This window comes from Melanotaenia boesemani, chromosome 23 (assembly GCF_017639745.1).
Source record: "Melanotaenia boesemani isolate fMelBoe1 chromosome 23, fMelBoe1.pri, whole genome shotgun sequence".
Taxonomy (NCBI): domain Eukaryota; kingdom Metazoa; phylum Chordata; class Actinopteri; order Atheriniformes; family Melanotaeniidae; genus Melanotaenia; species Melanotaenia boesemani.
In genome coordinates, this window is record NC_055704.1 from 21,486,622 (window position 1) to 21,502,581 (window position 15,960).

Genomic DNA, 15,960 nt, shown 5'->3' on the forward strand with positions numbered 1-15,960 from the left:
AGAAATGGAAGATGAAAGCTTAAAAAATGTGAATTATCTTCCTCATATATGTTTGCAACTGTGGGAAGTCAATGGTAGATAGAAATACTGTCAGTTGTGTGAGTTTGTGTTGGTGGTGGGGTGGGGGTGGGTGGGGGTGTACATATTTGCACATCTATGTTTGCATGACTGCAGCACTACAAGCTTTACATGTGGCTAATATGGAAAACAGTGAACAAATGTTTGATTCCCCAAAGCATGCTGAGCCTCCCTGTCAGCTGTAGATGAGCCCTGTTTGTGAATTACTATGGTGTCATGTTGTTGTTCACAACAGCATATGTCTCTGAAGTTTTGTTTTGGTGTAGTGGATCAATAAAAGAAAAAGTGAATATCTATGTATATATACAGCTAAGACATCTACTGCTTGTTTGGAGGTTTAAATTCACACATATACATTCACACACACATATATACATACATATATATACAAACAGTATCTCACAGAAGTGAGTACACCCCTCACATTCTTGCAAATATTTTCTTATATCTTTTCATGGGAAAACAATATAGAAATGAAACTTTTATATACAGAACACCAAATTATAGAAACTAAACTTTGATATTCTGTATGTCAAAGTTTCACTTTTATAGTGTTGATATACATTATATATTATATGGCATTTCATTGCCATGATTTTCCACTTCCCCTGAGCAATGACTACAGTGAAACAGTCTGTGAGGTCTCTGTTAACATACTATAGTACAAACACTTAACTGTACAACTTGCACCATATTCAACTGCAGTGCCATTACTACCCATGCATCCTATCTGTTTGAGACGATGGTAAATAAATCCCAAAGCAGACTGATAGTTAATGTTTATTCAATTACTAAACATGTCCTAGGGCATTGCTTCGAGGGCTGCTGAATTGCTGAAGGCAAAGACAAAACAAAAAAAGATGCAATAGTAGGACTAGCCTGCATAATAAAACAAACATTAACAAGAAAAAATAAAACAAAAAAACAAACAAGCAGGTGAATTGCTAACAGCAGGTTTTGTATGTCTATGTTTATGATGAACACCAACTTCATTCCCAAAATGGGAGATTCACTCCACTTTATATTTAAAGTGTGTTTTGATGTCATTTAGTTGTTTATTAGCTTCATACCTTTGTCAACAATAATACGTGGCATTTCCTTTTCAGCAGGGGAGGAGCATTTGATCCGGTTTCCCTCCACCAAGCCATTCATCTCAGCCAGGTCCTCAAAGGTACAGTTGACACCTGCGGAAAGTTCTGGCACATTATGCGCTTCCAGCACCAACTGCAGAAGAGAAGAGAAAAGAAAAGAGTGTTGTGAACCCTCATCAATCTGTGTGATATTTCATACATAATACTACCAGATAAAAAAGTTGTAAAAATGAACTCATTTAATGAAGATGATCTGTGGATAGTAAAGATATTTCAGTTTGATAACAGATAAACAACTTACATACACTACATTTCTGAGGAACAGCTGAAAGTTTTATGCAGAGTAAAAAAGTTATCAGCATAGTGGTAAATAGCCAGACGAGCCACATGTTGGATGGAATATATATCCTACCACGAGATCCACAAACATCAGTACAGTCCAATACAACGCTGACCTAAAAGAAAAAATGGTAACGTCTTCAGAAGACATATAGAATGGTAACTGACTATCTCCCATAATGCCTTGTGCCAGCTATAGGGATTTCACACTACTAACTGTAAAACACTAAACAGAGTGGATGATGAGGGGTTAAAGTGGAGTGAGCCAAGTGAACATAGATTTCTGAAGGTGAAGGTAATTTTAAATCCAGCCTCCACATTCCCAGTTCACAAAACTGATGCAAGGTCCGGCACATTGAGTGCCATTACAAATAACGACCCTTGAGGTCATAATGCTTTTCAGTGCTAACCCTGCAAGTGTAGTACCTGTGTGTGTCTGGGAAGGAGAAATAAAAGTTAAATTGGCAATGTAGAAATGTTAATATTTTGGTCATATTTTTATGAAAGATAATATAAAATAAAATGTGTGAGGACAATTCAGAAAATGGTTCTAAATCTTTTGGAAGTTTATTAAAAGCAATAGAAATGTCATCCTGGGGTTGATGACTTGAAGTTGTTGTTGCTCCCAGAGACTGACAGTGCATTTCAACACCACCTTCTGCAGCTGCATGAGCAACATTACAAGAAGCTGTTCTCTCTTGTTGTGGCGAGATTGGTATCAGGCCTATTTCCTCTGGGCAAGAGGAGAAAAGATCTACCAGGAGGATTTAAGTCAGTAAATGAAGCAGTGAACATAAAAGGGGAGCAGAAAAGTGCCGGCTTACAAGCTGCTGGACAGCCAAAAGAGGGCTTTTCAGGAAATAAGGAATGCAAATTTTCCTCTTCTCATGAAAATGCTGCGTAAGCTCTCTCAGCACCTCAGGAAAAATGGCCTCAGGTGAAGTAGGAGGAGAGAGAGAAAGAAAAAAAATCTCCTTGAATAAAAGAAGAAGAGCATGTGGAGAAGGGTAGAGTGGGGTCAAGACCAAAATATACATACTGATGGAAAGCCGTGTCTGCAAAGGGACCTTGGTCTAAGCATTGATTTGAAGCATAGTCAGTAGTTCACTAGTGATGTGATGCTAAGAGCTGCCTCAGCGGCAGAGAAGGGCTGACCTGCGCTGTTTTTATATTGCTGTTTAATGAAAAGAAAGCAGCAGCGTGAAAAGCTACGCAACATCTCCCATACAAAGGACAGTGGATGCTTGGGCTCCTATCTCTTACATTCTACCTCTCACCTTCATCTCTTGCTTTTATTTAGTTTTCCTTTTAAGTAGGAAACTCAGCCAAACCCAGAGTTTCTTCAGTAATATTTGAAATAGTCAGATATAAACCTAGCCATGGCAGTGCTGCATAAATATGAAAAAACATGCCAACAAAAACATTCCCTACACACACATGCAGTTTGTAGAACACCAGATGCATTACTGATTATGTGCAATGGTGTTTATGCTGTCAGGGGGGGAAAAGGAGAAAAAAGAAAAAGCCCAATGCTTTCACACATGTTCCTTTACCTTAAAATATCTGCCAATTCTAAAAATAAAGTAATGATAGATATGATATAGTTATAAAAATCTCATGCCTTATTTGTATTTAGAGCTCCAGTTGCTTTTGCAATAGACACATATCAACATAATTGAAATTAAAGGGAATTTTGTAAAAGAAAAAATACATTTACAAGGACTTCAAGCAATGTTTTGGGATCTTTGTTTTCTTAAGAATCCCTGAGCTGCATCTTTCCAAACACATATTTAATAACACAAAGGTCATGCGGTGGCCCTGTCGGGCTGACAGAAGCTTCTGCCCAGAATTTAGCTGAATGGCAAATGTGTGCTGAAAGGTTAAACACTCAGCAACATCACACACATACTCCCATGAATATCGTTAGAATGATGCAGAGGCATGTCTCTGACAATCAACAGCCCGTGCGTGACCCTCTGAGCAACAAAGGAGGAGAACAGTCACTTTGGTTTGACTTTAGAAAATTGAAAAAGACATTTAAGCATTTTCTTGGTCTATAACATTCAAAGCCATTTCCAAACTATCATTAAACAGCAAATGGGAAATGAAAGGTAAGATCACCTAGTGGTGGTTAAGGTCAATGGATTATTTACAGTATGCACTACCTGTTTATAGTGAGAATAGTATAATATGATATGTCACACAAACAACTATTCAAGCATTTACAGCCAATTCTTCTAAAATAAATTAAAAAGGAGAGAAGGGGTAAAACATCCAGGCAGAGATAAAAACAAAACAAAACATACATATACTAAACAGCTATAAAAGAGCTCATGTTATCTAATGTGCTGCAGAAAAAACAAAAACTGTTGTAAAGGGTCACAGCTCCTTGTACACTAATCAATACACTTGAACAGTCCAAAAACATTCTGAACATCTAAATCTGGCAGCTGTTTCAGAGTGAAATGTCCAGGAGGCAAAAGTGCCACAGTTGGCTGCCAACACTTGTAAAAAGACACGGCTGAGCTACACTGCATGCTGTTAATGATGGCTGACATTTGTTTGTTGAGTATTTCACGAGGTAAGACTAGAAGTTGTGAGGTCAGGATGTGAAGGATGCCTGTTGGCAGCCAGTAAAATGATATAAAGCAGGAAGAGAGAGTTAACACTGTTTATTCATTAGTACTTAGGCCGTAATTGCATCATGTTAAAATTATGCTTAAGAGTGTGATATTGTCAAACTGCCAGATTTTCTCACTTGCAGCATATTCAGTTATCCTCACTATTTAATGCAATGTGGTTCCATTAAAGCAAATACTTGTTTGCTGACCAGAAGTGTTTTGTTGATAACAGAAGAAAAAAATGGAATGAATTGCTGCTAATTAAAGTCTGACTGTGTTTAATCTTCTAAGTGGTGTTAGGAGTATTTGTCAAACCGATAGAACCGACAGAAAATGAAGAAAAAAATATATTAAAAAAACTGAAAAAAATGTGAAAATTTAGGAAAATCCAACTATGTGAAGGGAAATTCATCATACATTACACTGCGTTTTACTCTTTTGTTGTGTGTAACCTGTGTGTTTTTATCCACTCACTGTGACGCTGAACTGAGACACTGATATGTTGCTTGGGTGGACACTGAGACGCACACACTGCTTGATGTCTGAAGCAAAGCGCCGGGGTTCTGATGAGCGCTCACATTTCTCCTTTCTGGCACACCTGAAAGAGAGAGAGGAAAAACAGAAGAAGGGGGGTATTATTCTTGAATACATACTCAAACAAATGCATATAGTAACCTGATAGTGGTTTACTCCTTTCCACCTGCTGGTATCGGGGGGGAAAAAGAGAATGTCCCAACTTTCTCAAACAGGTGGCATTAGAAACATTTATTATATTTCTCTTCTGGCAGGGTACCAGCTACAGCAGCGGATGAATGGAAGCCCAGTCACTGCAGGGGTGGAAGCAGTTACATTTAAAACAATGGTTGCTTTATATGTGGAAGCCCATTGGGAAAGAGGTAGGGCTAGGCTTTGTGCAGCCATCTTAATGACTGGCATTCATGGGCAATGCCAAATGCAGGTGGAGATGTGGATGCTGACAGGGGGTGGGATAGATTACTCCCCCTCTTAATACCAGACCAGGTGGTCTAATCCAGTCTATTACAGTGGCTTGGGGAGCAGGAGCACTTGGGCCATTGTGCTGGAGGAGGAATTTACTGACTCCTGTTCCAAATGCTATTCCCTGATCCACTGCAGGGTCATTCTCCTGGAAGAGTTGGGAGATTTTAATGGGTGTCCAAGTATGAGAACTGGCATTAATTCCCATCAAACCTTTGGAGTGGAGGGTTTTCACATGAAATATTCCAGCTGAATCGTTATAATGTGCAGGCTTTGTAACAGTCTCATTTTCATCTAATCCCTTCATAAACTCATTTAACTTTAATCCCATTTGATTCAGAAAAAAAAAACAACAACAAAAAAAACTGCAATTAGCAACCTGACAAATCCACAGAGTTCCCTAAAACTCTTTAAATGACTGAAAAAAAAGGAAGAGGTCATAATGAACACGTCTTTCGAGGTGGCTGACGTCTGTGATGCTGTAATACATTTTGCAGAAAGAGGCTTTTTCTCTTGAATCAGAGAGATTGAGGAGGGGCGGGCTTTGACCTGACATGAGTATTGGGAAGTTAAGCGGCCTAACGTGCTGCAAAGACGACAGACATAAAGAAAACGAAAAGACATAATCTTTCTGAGAGAGTGAGAGAACGGGAGGAGGAATAAAGAGTGCAAGAGAGAAAGTGGAAGACAGAGCAAAAGAGAGGCAAGATTTAAAGGAATGCAGCCATTGTTGGCTTTCTATAAAGCTTTCCCTGCTAAGCCGGTTTGAGTAGGGGTTTAATCGCTTCAGGTTCTTTTGTGCTTTCTATCACTTGTGTCTCTGGCTTTCTTCTGCTTTAATAAGACCACGTCATATAAGTAGCCCCAAGGCAAGGAAAAAAAATTACCTAGAAAAATCTACAAATGCACACTTTTATCCATTCATTATATCTTTTTAATGAACAAGTTTAGTTTCCTCAATACTCATAGGTTTGTGTTTAAACACAGGGATGAGTGGCACTTAAAAAGACCCAATGGTAACTCTGAACCATTCTGAGCATTAAGACTAAAAATAAAGTGGTTAAGAATCAATAAAGTGAAGATTCATCTTTAAGTTAAAAAATAATTAAGTCCAGTTTCCCTGCAGTAATACTAGAACTTCATCACCACTGTGTAAACTCACACAGCTAAACAATGAGAAAGTAGTAATTTCTGAGATGTATTACAGCTTAAAATCAAATATCCTTTGCAGTTTCTATTATATGAATGCATGTTTCAAGATCTTTACTTTAAGAATATTTACAGCAAGAGTCAAACTGTCTTTATTGACTTAATCAGAACTGTTTTTAAAGTTGAACTTTTTATGTCCTCTGTTTTGTTGGCAAAGTGTACCTGTCAAATGATATTTTAATTACGATTATCATGGTGAAAACAAACAAAAATCATTTAAAAAATGTTGTTATATGTTCAGTGCCAGTCTTTGTGAAACATTATTTAGCAGAGCAGATTAAGGTTGCAGAAATTGGCATGCTCTTGATATTAAGCTTAGATGTAAGTTATATGATAGGAACAATGATAAATCAAAACAAACTTGTTCAAAACAATTTTATCAACACACTAATACAAGTCTGTGTTGTTTAGCACAAGGAATTATTACTCTCATAAAATGATTTCTAGGAGTGACTTCATCACTACTGAACCAGAGAAAAATACATTGTAAATATAGGTTTACAGTAGGGATGCTCCGATCAGGTTTTTTGTTGCCGATTCCGATACCGATTACCCACAAGTGCCGATCACTGCCGATCACCGATAATCACATGGATTGGCTGTAATTTTCTTATAAGCACTGCTGACTATTTGATGTGGAAAAGGAACCATAAAATCCCCCTAATTTAGACAATAACATGTACATAGTACAATGCGCTATCTTTCAGTAATCAGTAGTACTATATTTTAACAGACTGAAAACACATTAAGGCTCTCATCAGGCTAAATAAGAAAGTAAAACAAATTCTTAATATTGCCAAAAAAAAGCCAAGTAAAATAGGCGTCCTCCACCACTGAGAACGGTTGGTCGTCAAGGCCGATTAACTTAATTATTTTTGTGGTTATTTGCTTGACTGTCACGCTCATACGGACGAGTGTTGGTAATCGTTAGCTGCGCTCTGGCTGCACCAGCGTCTTCCTTTCATTCTGTGCAGTGAGCCTCGAAAATTTAGCGTACTCCGTCAAGTGTTTGTTCTTTAAATGCCGTATTAGATTCGTTGTATTCAAGGATTTTGACGTACTTCCCCGCGATGTACTTTTGCGTTGCACGTGTTGCAGGATGCAAACTTTACATCACTCTCACACACGGTGTAAAACTTCCACACGGCAGACATGTTTGCTTTGGATTTGCAACCGCGCGCATGCACATTGTGGAGGAAAGCGGGAGCTATGACACTGCACGCAGCGCTTCTGCAGGTTGCAGAGTAGGAAATATAGGTGGTCAGATTTTGTGATCGGCAACAAAAGGCATTGATCGGCGAACACCGATCACATACTTTTTTACGGATATCGGCCGATAATGATCGGCGTCCGATCGATCGGAACACCACTAGTTTACAGCACATAAAACTGATCCAGCCCTCTTTCTCACTAACATACACGCACACACAAATGCACACAAAACACAATTCCACATAATAAATATGCAATGATGTTGATTGATTTTTGGGGAATATTGAGATGACATCAGAAGGTAATAACACATGTTAATATATTTAAAAAAACACAGAGAGAAGACTAAGAGACACTGATAACAGAAAATTAATAATGCACTCAGACTGGCTTCAATCAAATGCGGTCACATGAGACATAAAATGTGCACAAATACGCTTCAAGAAGAAGCCCTCATTTACTTAATAACATTTCTCCTCCAACAGTCTTTGCTGACATTAAGTAAATGATCAGCTATTCATTTTCATTCACTGGCTGTTTTCCAAGTTCCCATTTTTTAAAAATGGCAAGTCACAGTGCAAATAAAATACAAATATGACTTAAAATTTCACTCTTGTGCAGTGGTTTGCGCCTTTGGCTACCACATTAGCGAGAGTCACTGGGGGAAACCTGACACAAATCCCAAGTAGCATTTTGATTCATGAGGAATGTGCTCAGGGCTGATAAATGTTTGTTGTGCCTGGCTGAGCCATATAGGAGCCATGTTTATGACATCATCTCTGTGAGATGTTAGCAACTGTAAATAATGATGGAAAGAGGAACGATGATGCAGGAAAACAACAGCGGATCAGGAGGAAGCAGACTGAAGAAGACAAGTTGCAAAGACTTGTTAATGTCAGTATTGTTGGAAATCATGTTTAAGCAGGTTTCTTGTGTGATTTATACTGTACATTGTTTATGAGACATAATTACTCTTTCATGCTTTACAGCTCATATATTTAAGCATCTGCAGACATTTGTAATGTATCTTAAAACAAAAAGGAGAGTATAATGAAGCAACGTTAGTAGTATGAAGAGGGCAGTAAAAGCTGGCATGGCTGGACTGAGGCTGGTTAATTAGAGTGCTTAATAAATCACTAGAGTGCTTAAACACTGGTATTAAAGTCAAAGGCCACAAAGTTTTTTATTTATTTATTTATTTTTTTCAGATATTTTTTTTTTACTCATTTCTCAAAGTTTCTACCACTCAGTTAAAGTAATACACATGTGATAAAACATTTTCACTACTAACACAATATTGACTGCTGGCAGCATTTCAAACTAAAATTAACTGAGATGTAATTACTTCCTTCGACTTCCTTTGTATCTTAGAAATCCTTTTCACTGAGTATGAAATAATGCTCAGGGTTAAATATCCTCTATCCTATCAAAATGTCTACAATGGTAGCTATATATATATATATATATATATATATATATATATATATAAGTGTGTGTGTGTGGTTGGTTTTAATGGAAGTTTTTTCAAATTTACGAAAGAACATGAAATATATTTAATTTTTTTTTGTAATTTCATTATTTTTATTGTTATGAGCCCACTAGAACCATTCAGCAGAGTGTTGTTGACACTGCAACTTAAAAAAACAGTGTCCGGAGAGGGTGGGGGTATAGCCTATTGAAATGCTGATTCTTTTAGTATTTTTAGCAGATCTGGATCTTACAGACACATTTAGTGCTGATTTTCCTCATTTTCTGGTATTAAAGTCAAAGGCCACAAAGTTTTTTTTTTTATTTATTTAAATTTTTTTTTTTTCAGATAATAAATAGTACAAAACAGTTTAGCTCCACTTTCCTGGTCAACACTCTGGAAAAGCAGGTCAGGGAGAACAAGAAGGGGGTGACATGTAGAAACAGGCCCCTGGCTGGGATTCAAAACATTCAAACAAGCAACTTCCTCGAATGCTGGCAAAGTGTCACGGATGGTGCTGATTTTAGTTGCCAGTTGTGACACATTTCTTTTACCCACATCTGTACGTTAATAATCAGAAACACAAAGTGAAGTTGATGATATATCAGGTAACACGGAGAGAAAAGCTGTTGTCCTTATAGATATGAATCAAACCGCTTGAAATCTCCACCATGTCCTTCTCAGAGTCAGAAGGTCACAGACTTGCTGTGCAGGATAAAAAAGGCAAAAGGTGAAAATGATAAACCTTTCCAACAATGCAGAGACTGTGACTCAGCAGAGAAGGGAAGCTTCTTCTCTTCATCTCTCTACAGTATATCCCTAAGGATGAGGAATGGCACTGCTTTGGAGGGCTTTCTCATTTGTTTTAATGAGACCACTGCAATAGTACAATGTAAGTTGGAGGGCTACAGCAACAACCAACATATCTACAGTACAATTCTGTGCCTCCAAACAATACACTTTGTGACATAAGAATGGAGATGAAACTGAGTGATGCCGTCAGAAACTAGAAGCACTCAGAGAGCAAAAAAAAAAAAAAAAAAAAAAAAAAAAAAACTTTCTTAAAGTTAAAAGCTCTAATGGCAAAATTATCCATGGTTTTTTAGCCTTGAAGTTATTTATGGAGGTGGAGTCTGAAATAGGAGACCCCCCCCCCCTTTTTTTAAATATATATACTAATGGTATATTCATAAAATGTAGCTCTCTTTCAAAGTTTCATGTTTATGCTACTATGAAGGCAAATGTAGTTGCTATGGCTAACATGATGATATGAACTGTATTAATTTTTATTGCTCTACTAATCATGCATTTTATTTTATTTTAGGTGCAGTTTGCAAAGCACTTTGAGCAGCTGGACTTTTTTGAAATGTGCTAAATAAATTGACTTGATATGAGTTGAAGATTTGGCAGAACAAAGTATAACTGACGTAAAAGGTGGGTATTATCAGGGCAAAGCAGTGGATAATTGTTTTCAATAATCATCCACACAGACGCTGAAAGAGAAAAAGATTGAATTGCTTGTAATGATATTTAACAGTCCCCAGCCTTTGTAAACATTTCAGAGTAGACCATTTAATGAACCCCAAAGATCAAAGCCATTTAGATTGCAAACAGCATATGGGGAAAAAAGGAGGAGTAAGACTAATTTTTCTTTTTTTCCTGAGAATTTGTGTCCCCCGCCTCCTCATCTCACCAGAAAACAACTGTTTTGAAAAACTGTTAAACCGACTGGCAGTGACACATTGTGAAAAAGCAAGCTGAAAGGATTAGATGGGCTCTGAATGAAAACTAATCTGCACTCTTGTTTCTCCCAGCCATTGATAAGGTGGCATAATTAGAGAGACTGAAGAGAGGACAGAGAAGGATTTCTAGCCTTGGCAATTGTTGCTGATGAGGCTGTTATGGCCATTCAAAACTAGATAGCCTAGTGAATAACATTTAATCTAAAAATATGTATCATACTGTTCTTTTTGACATGTAATTGACAAAATAATCATATTATTCAGTGAGGCATGTGGATAGAGAGCAAAACCATAAACAGTCAACACCGAGTGATGAATAGAAGTAATTTAATGTGAGGCCTTTAGTACGAATACAAACGCAAAAGGTAACCTTAACTTTATACAAGAACGTTACTGACAGTTTGCTTCATAACTTGGGTTTGAAATGTGAAGTGCAATTTTTATGCTTTGTTTATTCACACACAAGTACAACAGGGAGAGATTAAAGCTGTGAAGTTTGCAGCTACATAACAGCTAAAATGAGTATCAAATTTATTCGTTTGATATGTAGAAGGCACAGGGTCCCAGAAAAATTCCACTGGTGTCTCTCAAATACAGCAGAGTATCTGTGGGGCGCAGGTTGCAGGTCTCAGGAGAGCAGAGGAAAGGATTATACTAAAGAGAGGGTGCAGCTGTATGTGGCCATGTGAGACTTTGCGTGTAATGCATATCTAATGCAAGGCTAGGAGAAGGTCAAACAGGCTGAGAAATGAAAGCTATTAAATTGTCACAAAGCTGCAGTCCAGCCATCCTCTGCTCTATCAAATACCCATGTCAGGAAAACATGCACATTAGTAGATAACACCTGATACAGTATACACAAGCAGACAGCCCGTGTGAGCTGTAAAGGAAATATTTGTGTATAAACAACAGATAAAATGAATATAGAAAATCTAATACATAAGAAAAAAAATCCCAGCAAAAGCACATGACCTTTGAAACTATGTGTTGTGTGTTACACATTGGGTTTGCATCTTTACAGTTTTTGTAGTAAATCAATGCACAACAAATAAGCGCTCTAGTCCAGCTGAAACCCAATTACCATACTATCCATGCATCATCACACACTACATAGTATCCCATACATACTAATAGCCACAGGCTATATAAAGTACTATGAAGCGGAGCTGTGTCACACACATAAAGTCATGTGACACATTGGCATTCAGACTAGCTACATTTCTCACACATGCATGTGACCATACACATAAATGCAGCAAACACACACACACACACACGCACACACACACACACAGTAGGTGTGCCTCCTGCTATCATTAAAAGAGGTGGTCCACAGAGTAGAAATCTGCATGAAGGAGCTGGTTGGAGAGTCATTATCTGGCCCACTGGCCATGACCCTGTTACTCCACTTTGTGTTGACATTCACAAACACACACAAATAAACTTTCACTCAAAATCTATTTCTTGTGAGACCATACCTGAAGGGATATTTATTGTGTGGCTGCCCCCAGGTCTGGAAATTTCTGTGCAACTGTATCCCCTTTTTGCCACATCCCCTTACCACCAATTCAATAACATCAGCCGAGCTCAAAATTATAGAGTAATGCTGGTGTTGTTGACGCTCTGCAAAGCAATCGGTGATAAAATCATTCTCGATGTGCATATCGAGAGAGATTTTACAGCTATTACACAAATATTTGAATGAAATAAAAGCTATAAGCGTTCACAAACACAAATCATATATTTTACTCTTGCTTAAACAGTCATGCTTAGGTAGAACTAGCTGATGATTGGCAACATCAATGTGGCCTCAGGACAGAGTTTTGGTTCTGTTTTTCTGCAACATGACTTGTATTGCCATGTAATCTTAGCAGTCCTCAAAAACCAGGCCACAACTTCCTTTACCCCTCACTTTGACGCACAAACAAAGTCTTCAGGCAAAAGTAACCCATAGTGGCAAAATATGGTGCCCTTATCAGTGTTTATCTAGCATCTGTGGTGTTGCTGCTGTCACTGAAAACATCACTAGGACATGTTCACTATAACAGCTTCATCTGTCTCAAAGGTGTGGTGAGAAGAAAATTTCTATTTCATCAGTGTGAAACAATCTATTTTCAACAGCTTTATAATCAAGTAATTAATTTTTTATTGTATTTACGGTAAGTTGTCAATTTTAACTCATGCAACAATAGCTTTGATGGGTTAGAACAATTTAAATGCTAATATTTTAACAATTCAATGTCGATCACTCTAGAACTGACAGTAAAAACTTAATACCACAGTTAACATTTCCTTCATAATTTCAGCCTGTTCTCACTCTGACAGCATGACAGTTTCCTCAAGATAGGAAAAACTTCAGAGTCAATTGTCAAGACACTGCGTAAATATTGTGAAATGGTGTATTTAAGCATCAGTATTCAGTTCACTGGAGTCAGTGCAAAGCATTATGTTTAAAACCAAACTGTAATACTTTACTAAACCTAAACTTGAAGTTTTAGTGTGTAAAATAAAGATGTTTTCACCTGTCCCTCAGTAAACACTCCAGAAAGACATCAGTGTGGTTGCTCTCTGCAGCTAGTATATACACTAAAACCACAGGAAACTATGTACACCTTACAGATAATACAATAATTCCTGAGATACCAGCAGCATTTGACATCCTGGGAGGAGAGCGAGTTGGATGTTTGAAAATTAAAGTCCCCTGTTTCATGATGTTTTCATAATGGAACCTGAAGGTGACAGCACAGGGATGTTTTCTGAACAGGGTCTCAAAAGTGTACTTGGCTGTTATCTTTATATTGTGTTATGATCCTGCATGTGTGCAGCGCAGACAGCAGCATATGAGAGTATTGATCCAGACAGTCAATATCCAGCCTATGGAGTTAAGGTGTGTTTATTCACAGCCACGAAGCAGCTTCTTACTCTGAATGAAGAGACACACTGAAAACTACTTAATCATTTTCTGGGGCTAAAAACAGAAAATTAAAGGTCTGTAAAGTATTTGTATTTATGTGAATACTTTATATAACACCTGTTACCAGTAATCTTTTTCTGTTTTTGTTTGTTCTATTTCTTACATTAAAATAGACTTTTTGCAAAGTACATACAGTATAAGATTTGAAATAGTACTAGACCAGTGATTATTTTCTTAGTGGGAGATTGTGGAGCTGATTAAATATATTTATTCCCAAATTTGCTGAGATTAAATGTACATTTTTTAAATTACTGTCAATCATTAAACACAGAATTTAAATACAACATACTGTCCAGATTTTGATAACAGCTGATAAGCACATTGATGCTGCTCATCATCTGCAAGTAATCTCAGTAATATCAGACATTATTACTGAAACATCAATAGGGATTAGGGTTGGATTAAACAGTATGGTTATTATGTTGTTACCGTGCCAGTGTTGCCATGGCAACATCTATGTGATTGCACATACAAGGTGACTTGCCTGATTACCTTTTCCCAGAGAGGCTCTCAAGATGAGACATATATATGTGTGAGTGTTTACCCTCCCACCCTCAGCTGGAGTATCTCCTAGACATTAATTCATGCTCTTCACTGAAAGACTTCTAATCCTGCCCATCTCTTTGACTACAAATTTATATAGCCTCTCATCCTTTCTGATAACTCTCAACCCTCTCATTTGGAAAACCTCACCATATATCTTCACTTTCTTTGACTGTCACCACATCTCTCGTTCATCGGCTCAGTCTCAAGTCGGTTCGGTTCACGCTCTGACAGACAAAAGTGAAACAACTGCCCCACTGTGTGGATGTCCATTTTCCAGTGCCTGCACTTCCATGTGTGTGTTGGAGTGACAATAGGTGACAGTGAGCAATGGTCCTGACTTAAAAGTGAGTGTGCAGCTGTTGTGTGTGTCCTTGTGGATGTGTGGTGGATTGGTGAGAGTGTGTGTGTTCACACTATGATGGTGGCAGTTGGGAGAGAACTAGGACGCAAAGCAGTCTGTTCCATCCTGATGCCCCTGTCACTTCTTGGCCTTGTTCCCTTCCCTCAACTTTCCTTAAGACCCACCAGAAGGTGGATGGTGAGGGCAAGGAATGAAACTAGTCGCCCATACACAGGGGATAGCCAGTCTCCCCTGGGGACAGACATCAGAGCAATGCCAGGGATCCAAGAATCTCAAGATCAAAGAAACAAGTTTGAATAAATTCAACTTCCTGAATCGGCCAACTCACCTATAGGAACATTTCAAACTAAATCAAGTGTTCATACATTGGGAATACTTTTAGAAGTGTATTGACAAGGTTGCACCAAATTTTAAGCAGCTTATGTGGTAACTGTGAAGAGATCTGAAATCAAATCAGTAAAATTAGATCAGCAATAATGTGCAAATCCAGGTCTTTAATTCTTAAAAAGAATGGCAAGTGGAGGTGGAATTTGAAAAAAGGATGAGGATATTATCTGGAACATGCATCTAAGATGAGATTGAAGAACAGAGTTAAAAATGTCGACACATGATACTTGCATATAAAAAAGATAAAACCTGTGACTTGAAAGCTAATCTGTTGATTGGGACCCCAGTTCTGACTAGATATGCTTTAATAACTCAACTGTTCAGAGGATTTTCAGGGGTAACATTTTCCTTGGTAAGCTAGTAACATACAAAGTAGTAAACACAGTTAAGGTAAAATGCTATGGTGTATTGCATCACTATGCACTTTGTTTTGTAGGTTGTGTGTGTTGTTGTGTAGGTTTAATCACCAACAGCTACAGTTATGCTTTTTTCTTAGTTTGCTTATAGGTGTTCCTCATGATTCTCTGCTCTGTTTTCTTACAGAGGATGTAGTTTGTTTTTCTTTTAACGAGTTTTAACAAGGTTGTACAGTTTGGTTATACATTTGTTTGATTTCTATGTTTTGTATCTGTCTCCTTTTTTTTCTCACTCTGTCTTTCTGCTTTCTCTCCACTCTCCCTGTTCCCTTGTTCCTGTTGTCAGATTCAGTATTAACATATAACTCAGCAAAAACCAAAATAAAGAACAATTTTATAAACAGCATTAAGTGCTCCTTATTAAAGTAAATTTATGATGCTGGATAGGACAAGGTAAAAAAAAAAAAAAGGTAAAACCATTTAAATGTTAACTGTGTAGCAAACAGCACCACCAACCACTTTGTGTTCAAAGGTGGCTTATCTGTTAGAACTGAAGCTTTCTGATTTGTCAAAATCTTTC

The 15,960-nt window shown here is 37.7% G+C and overlaps 1 protein-coding gene across 4 annotated transcripts in view; it reads right to left on the reverse strand.

The window, feature by feature from the left end:
• The window catches only part of plxna4 (plexin A4), a 248,207-nt gene that overhangs the window by 77,736 nt on the left and 154,511 nt on the right, over window positions 1–15,960 (reverse strand). For all 4 annotated transcript variants that reach the window (XM_041977658.1, XM_041977657.1, XM_041977659.1 and 1 more), the window contains exons 6-7: window positions 4,604–4,727; window positions 1,149–1,302 (exon numbers count right to left, since the gene is read on the reverse strand). In XM_041977658.1, coding sequence (XP_041833592.1) covers window positions 1,149–1,302; window positions 4,604–4,727 — 278 coding nt within the window. The remainder of the gene's footprint in view (window positions 1–1,148; window positions 1,303–4,603; window positions 4,728–15,960) is intronic.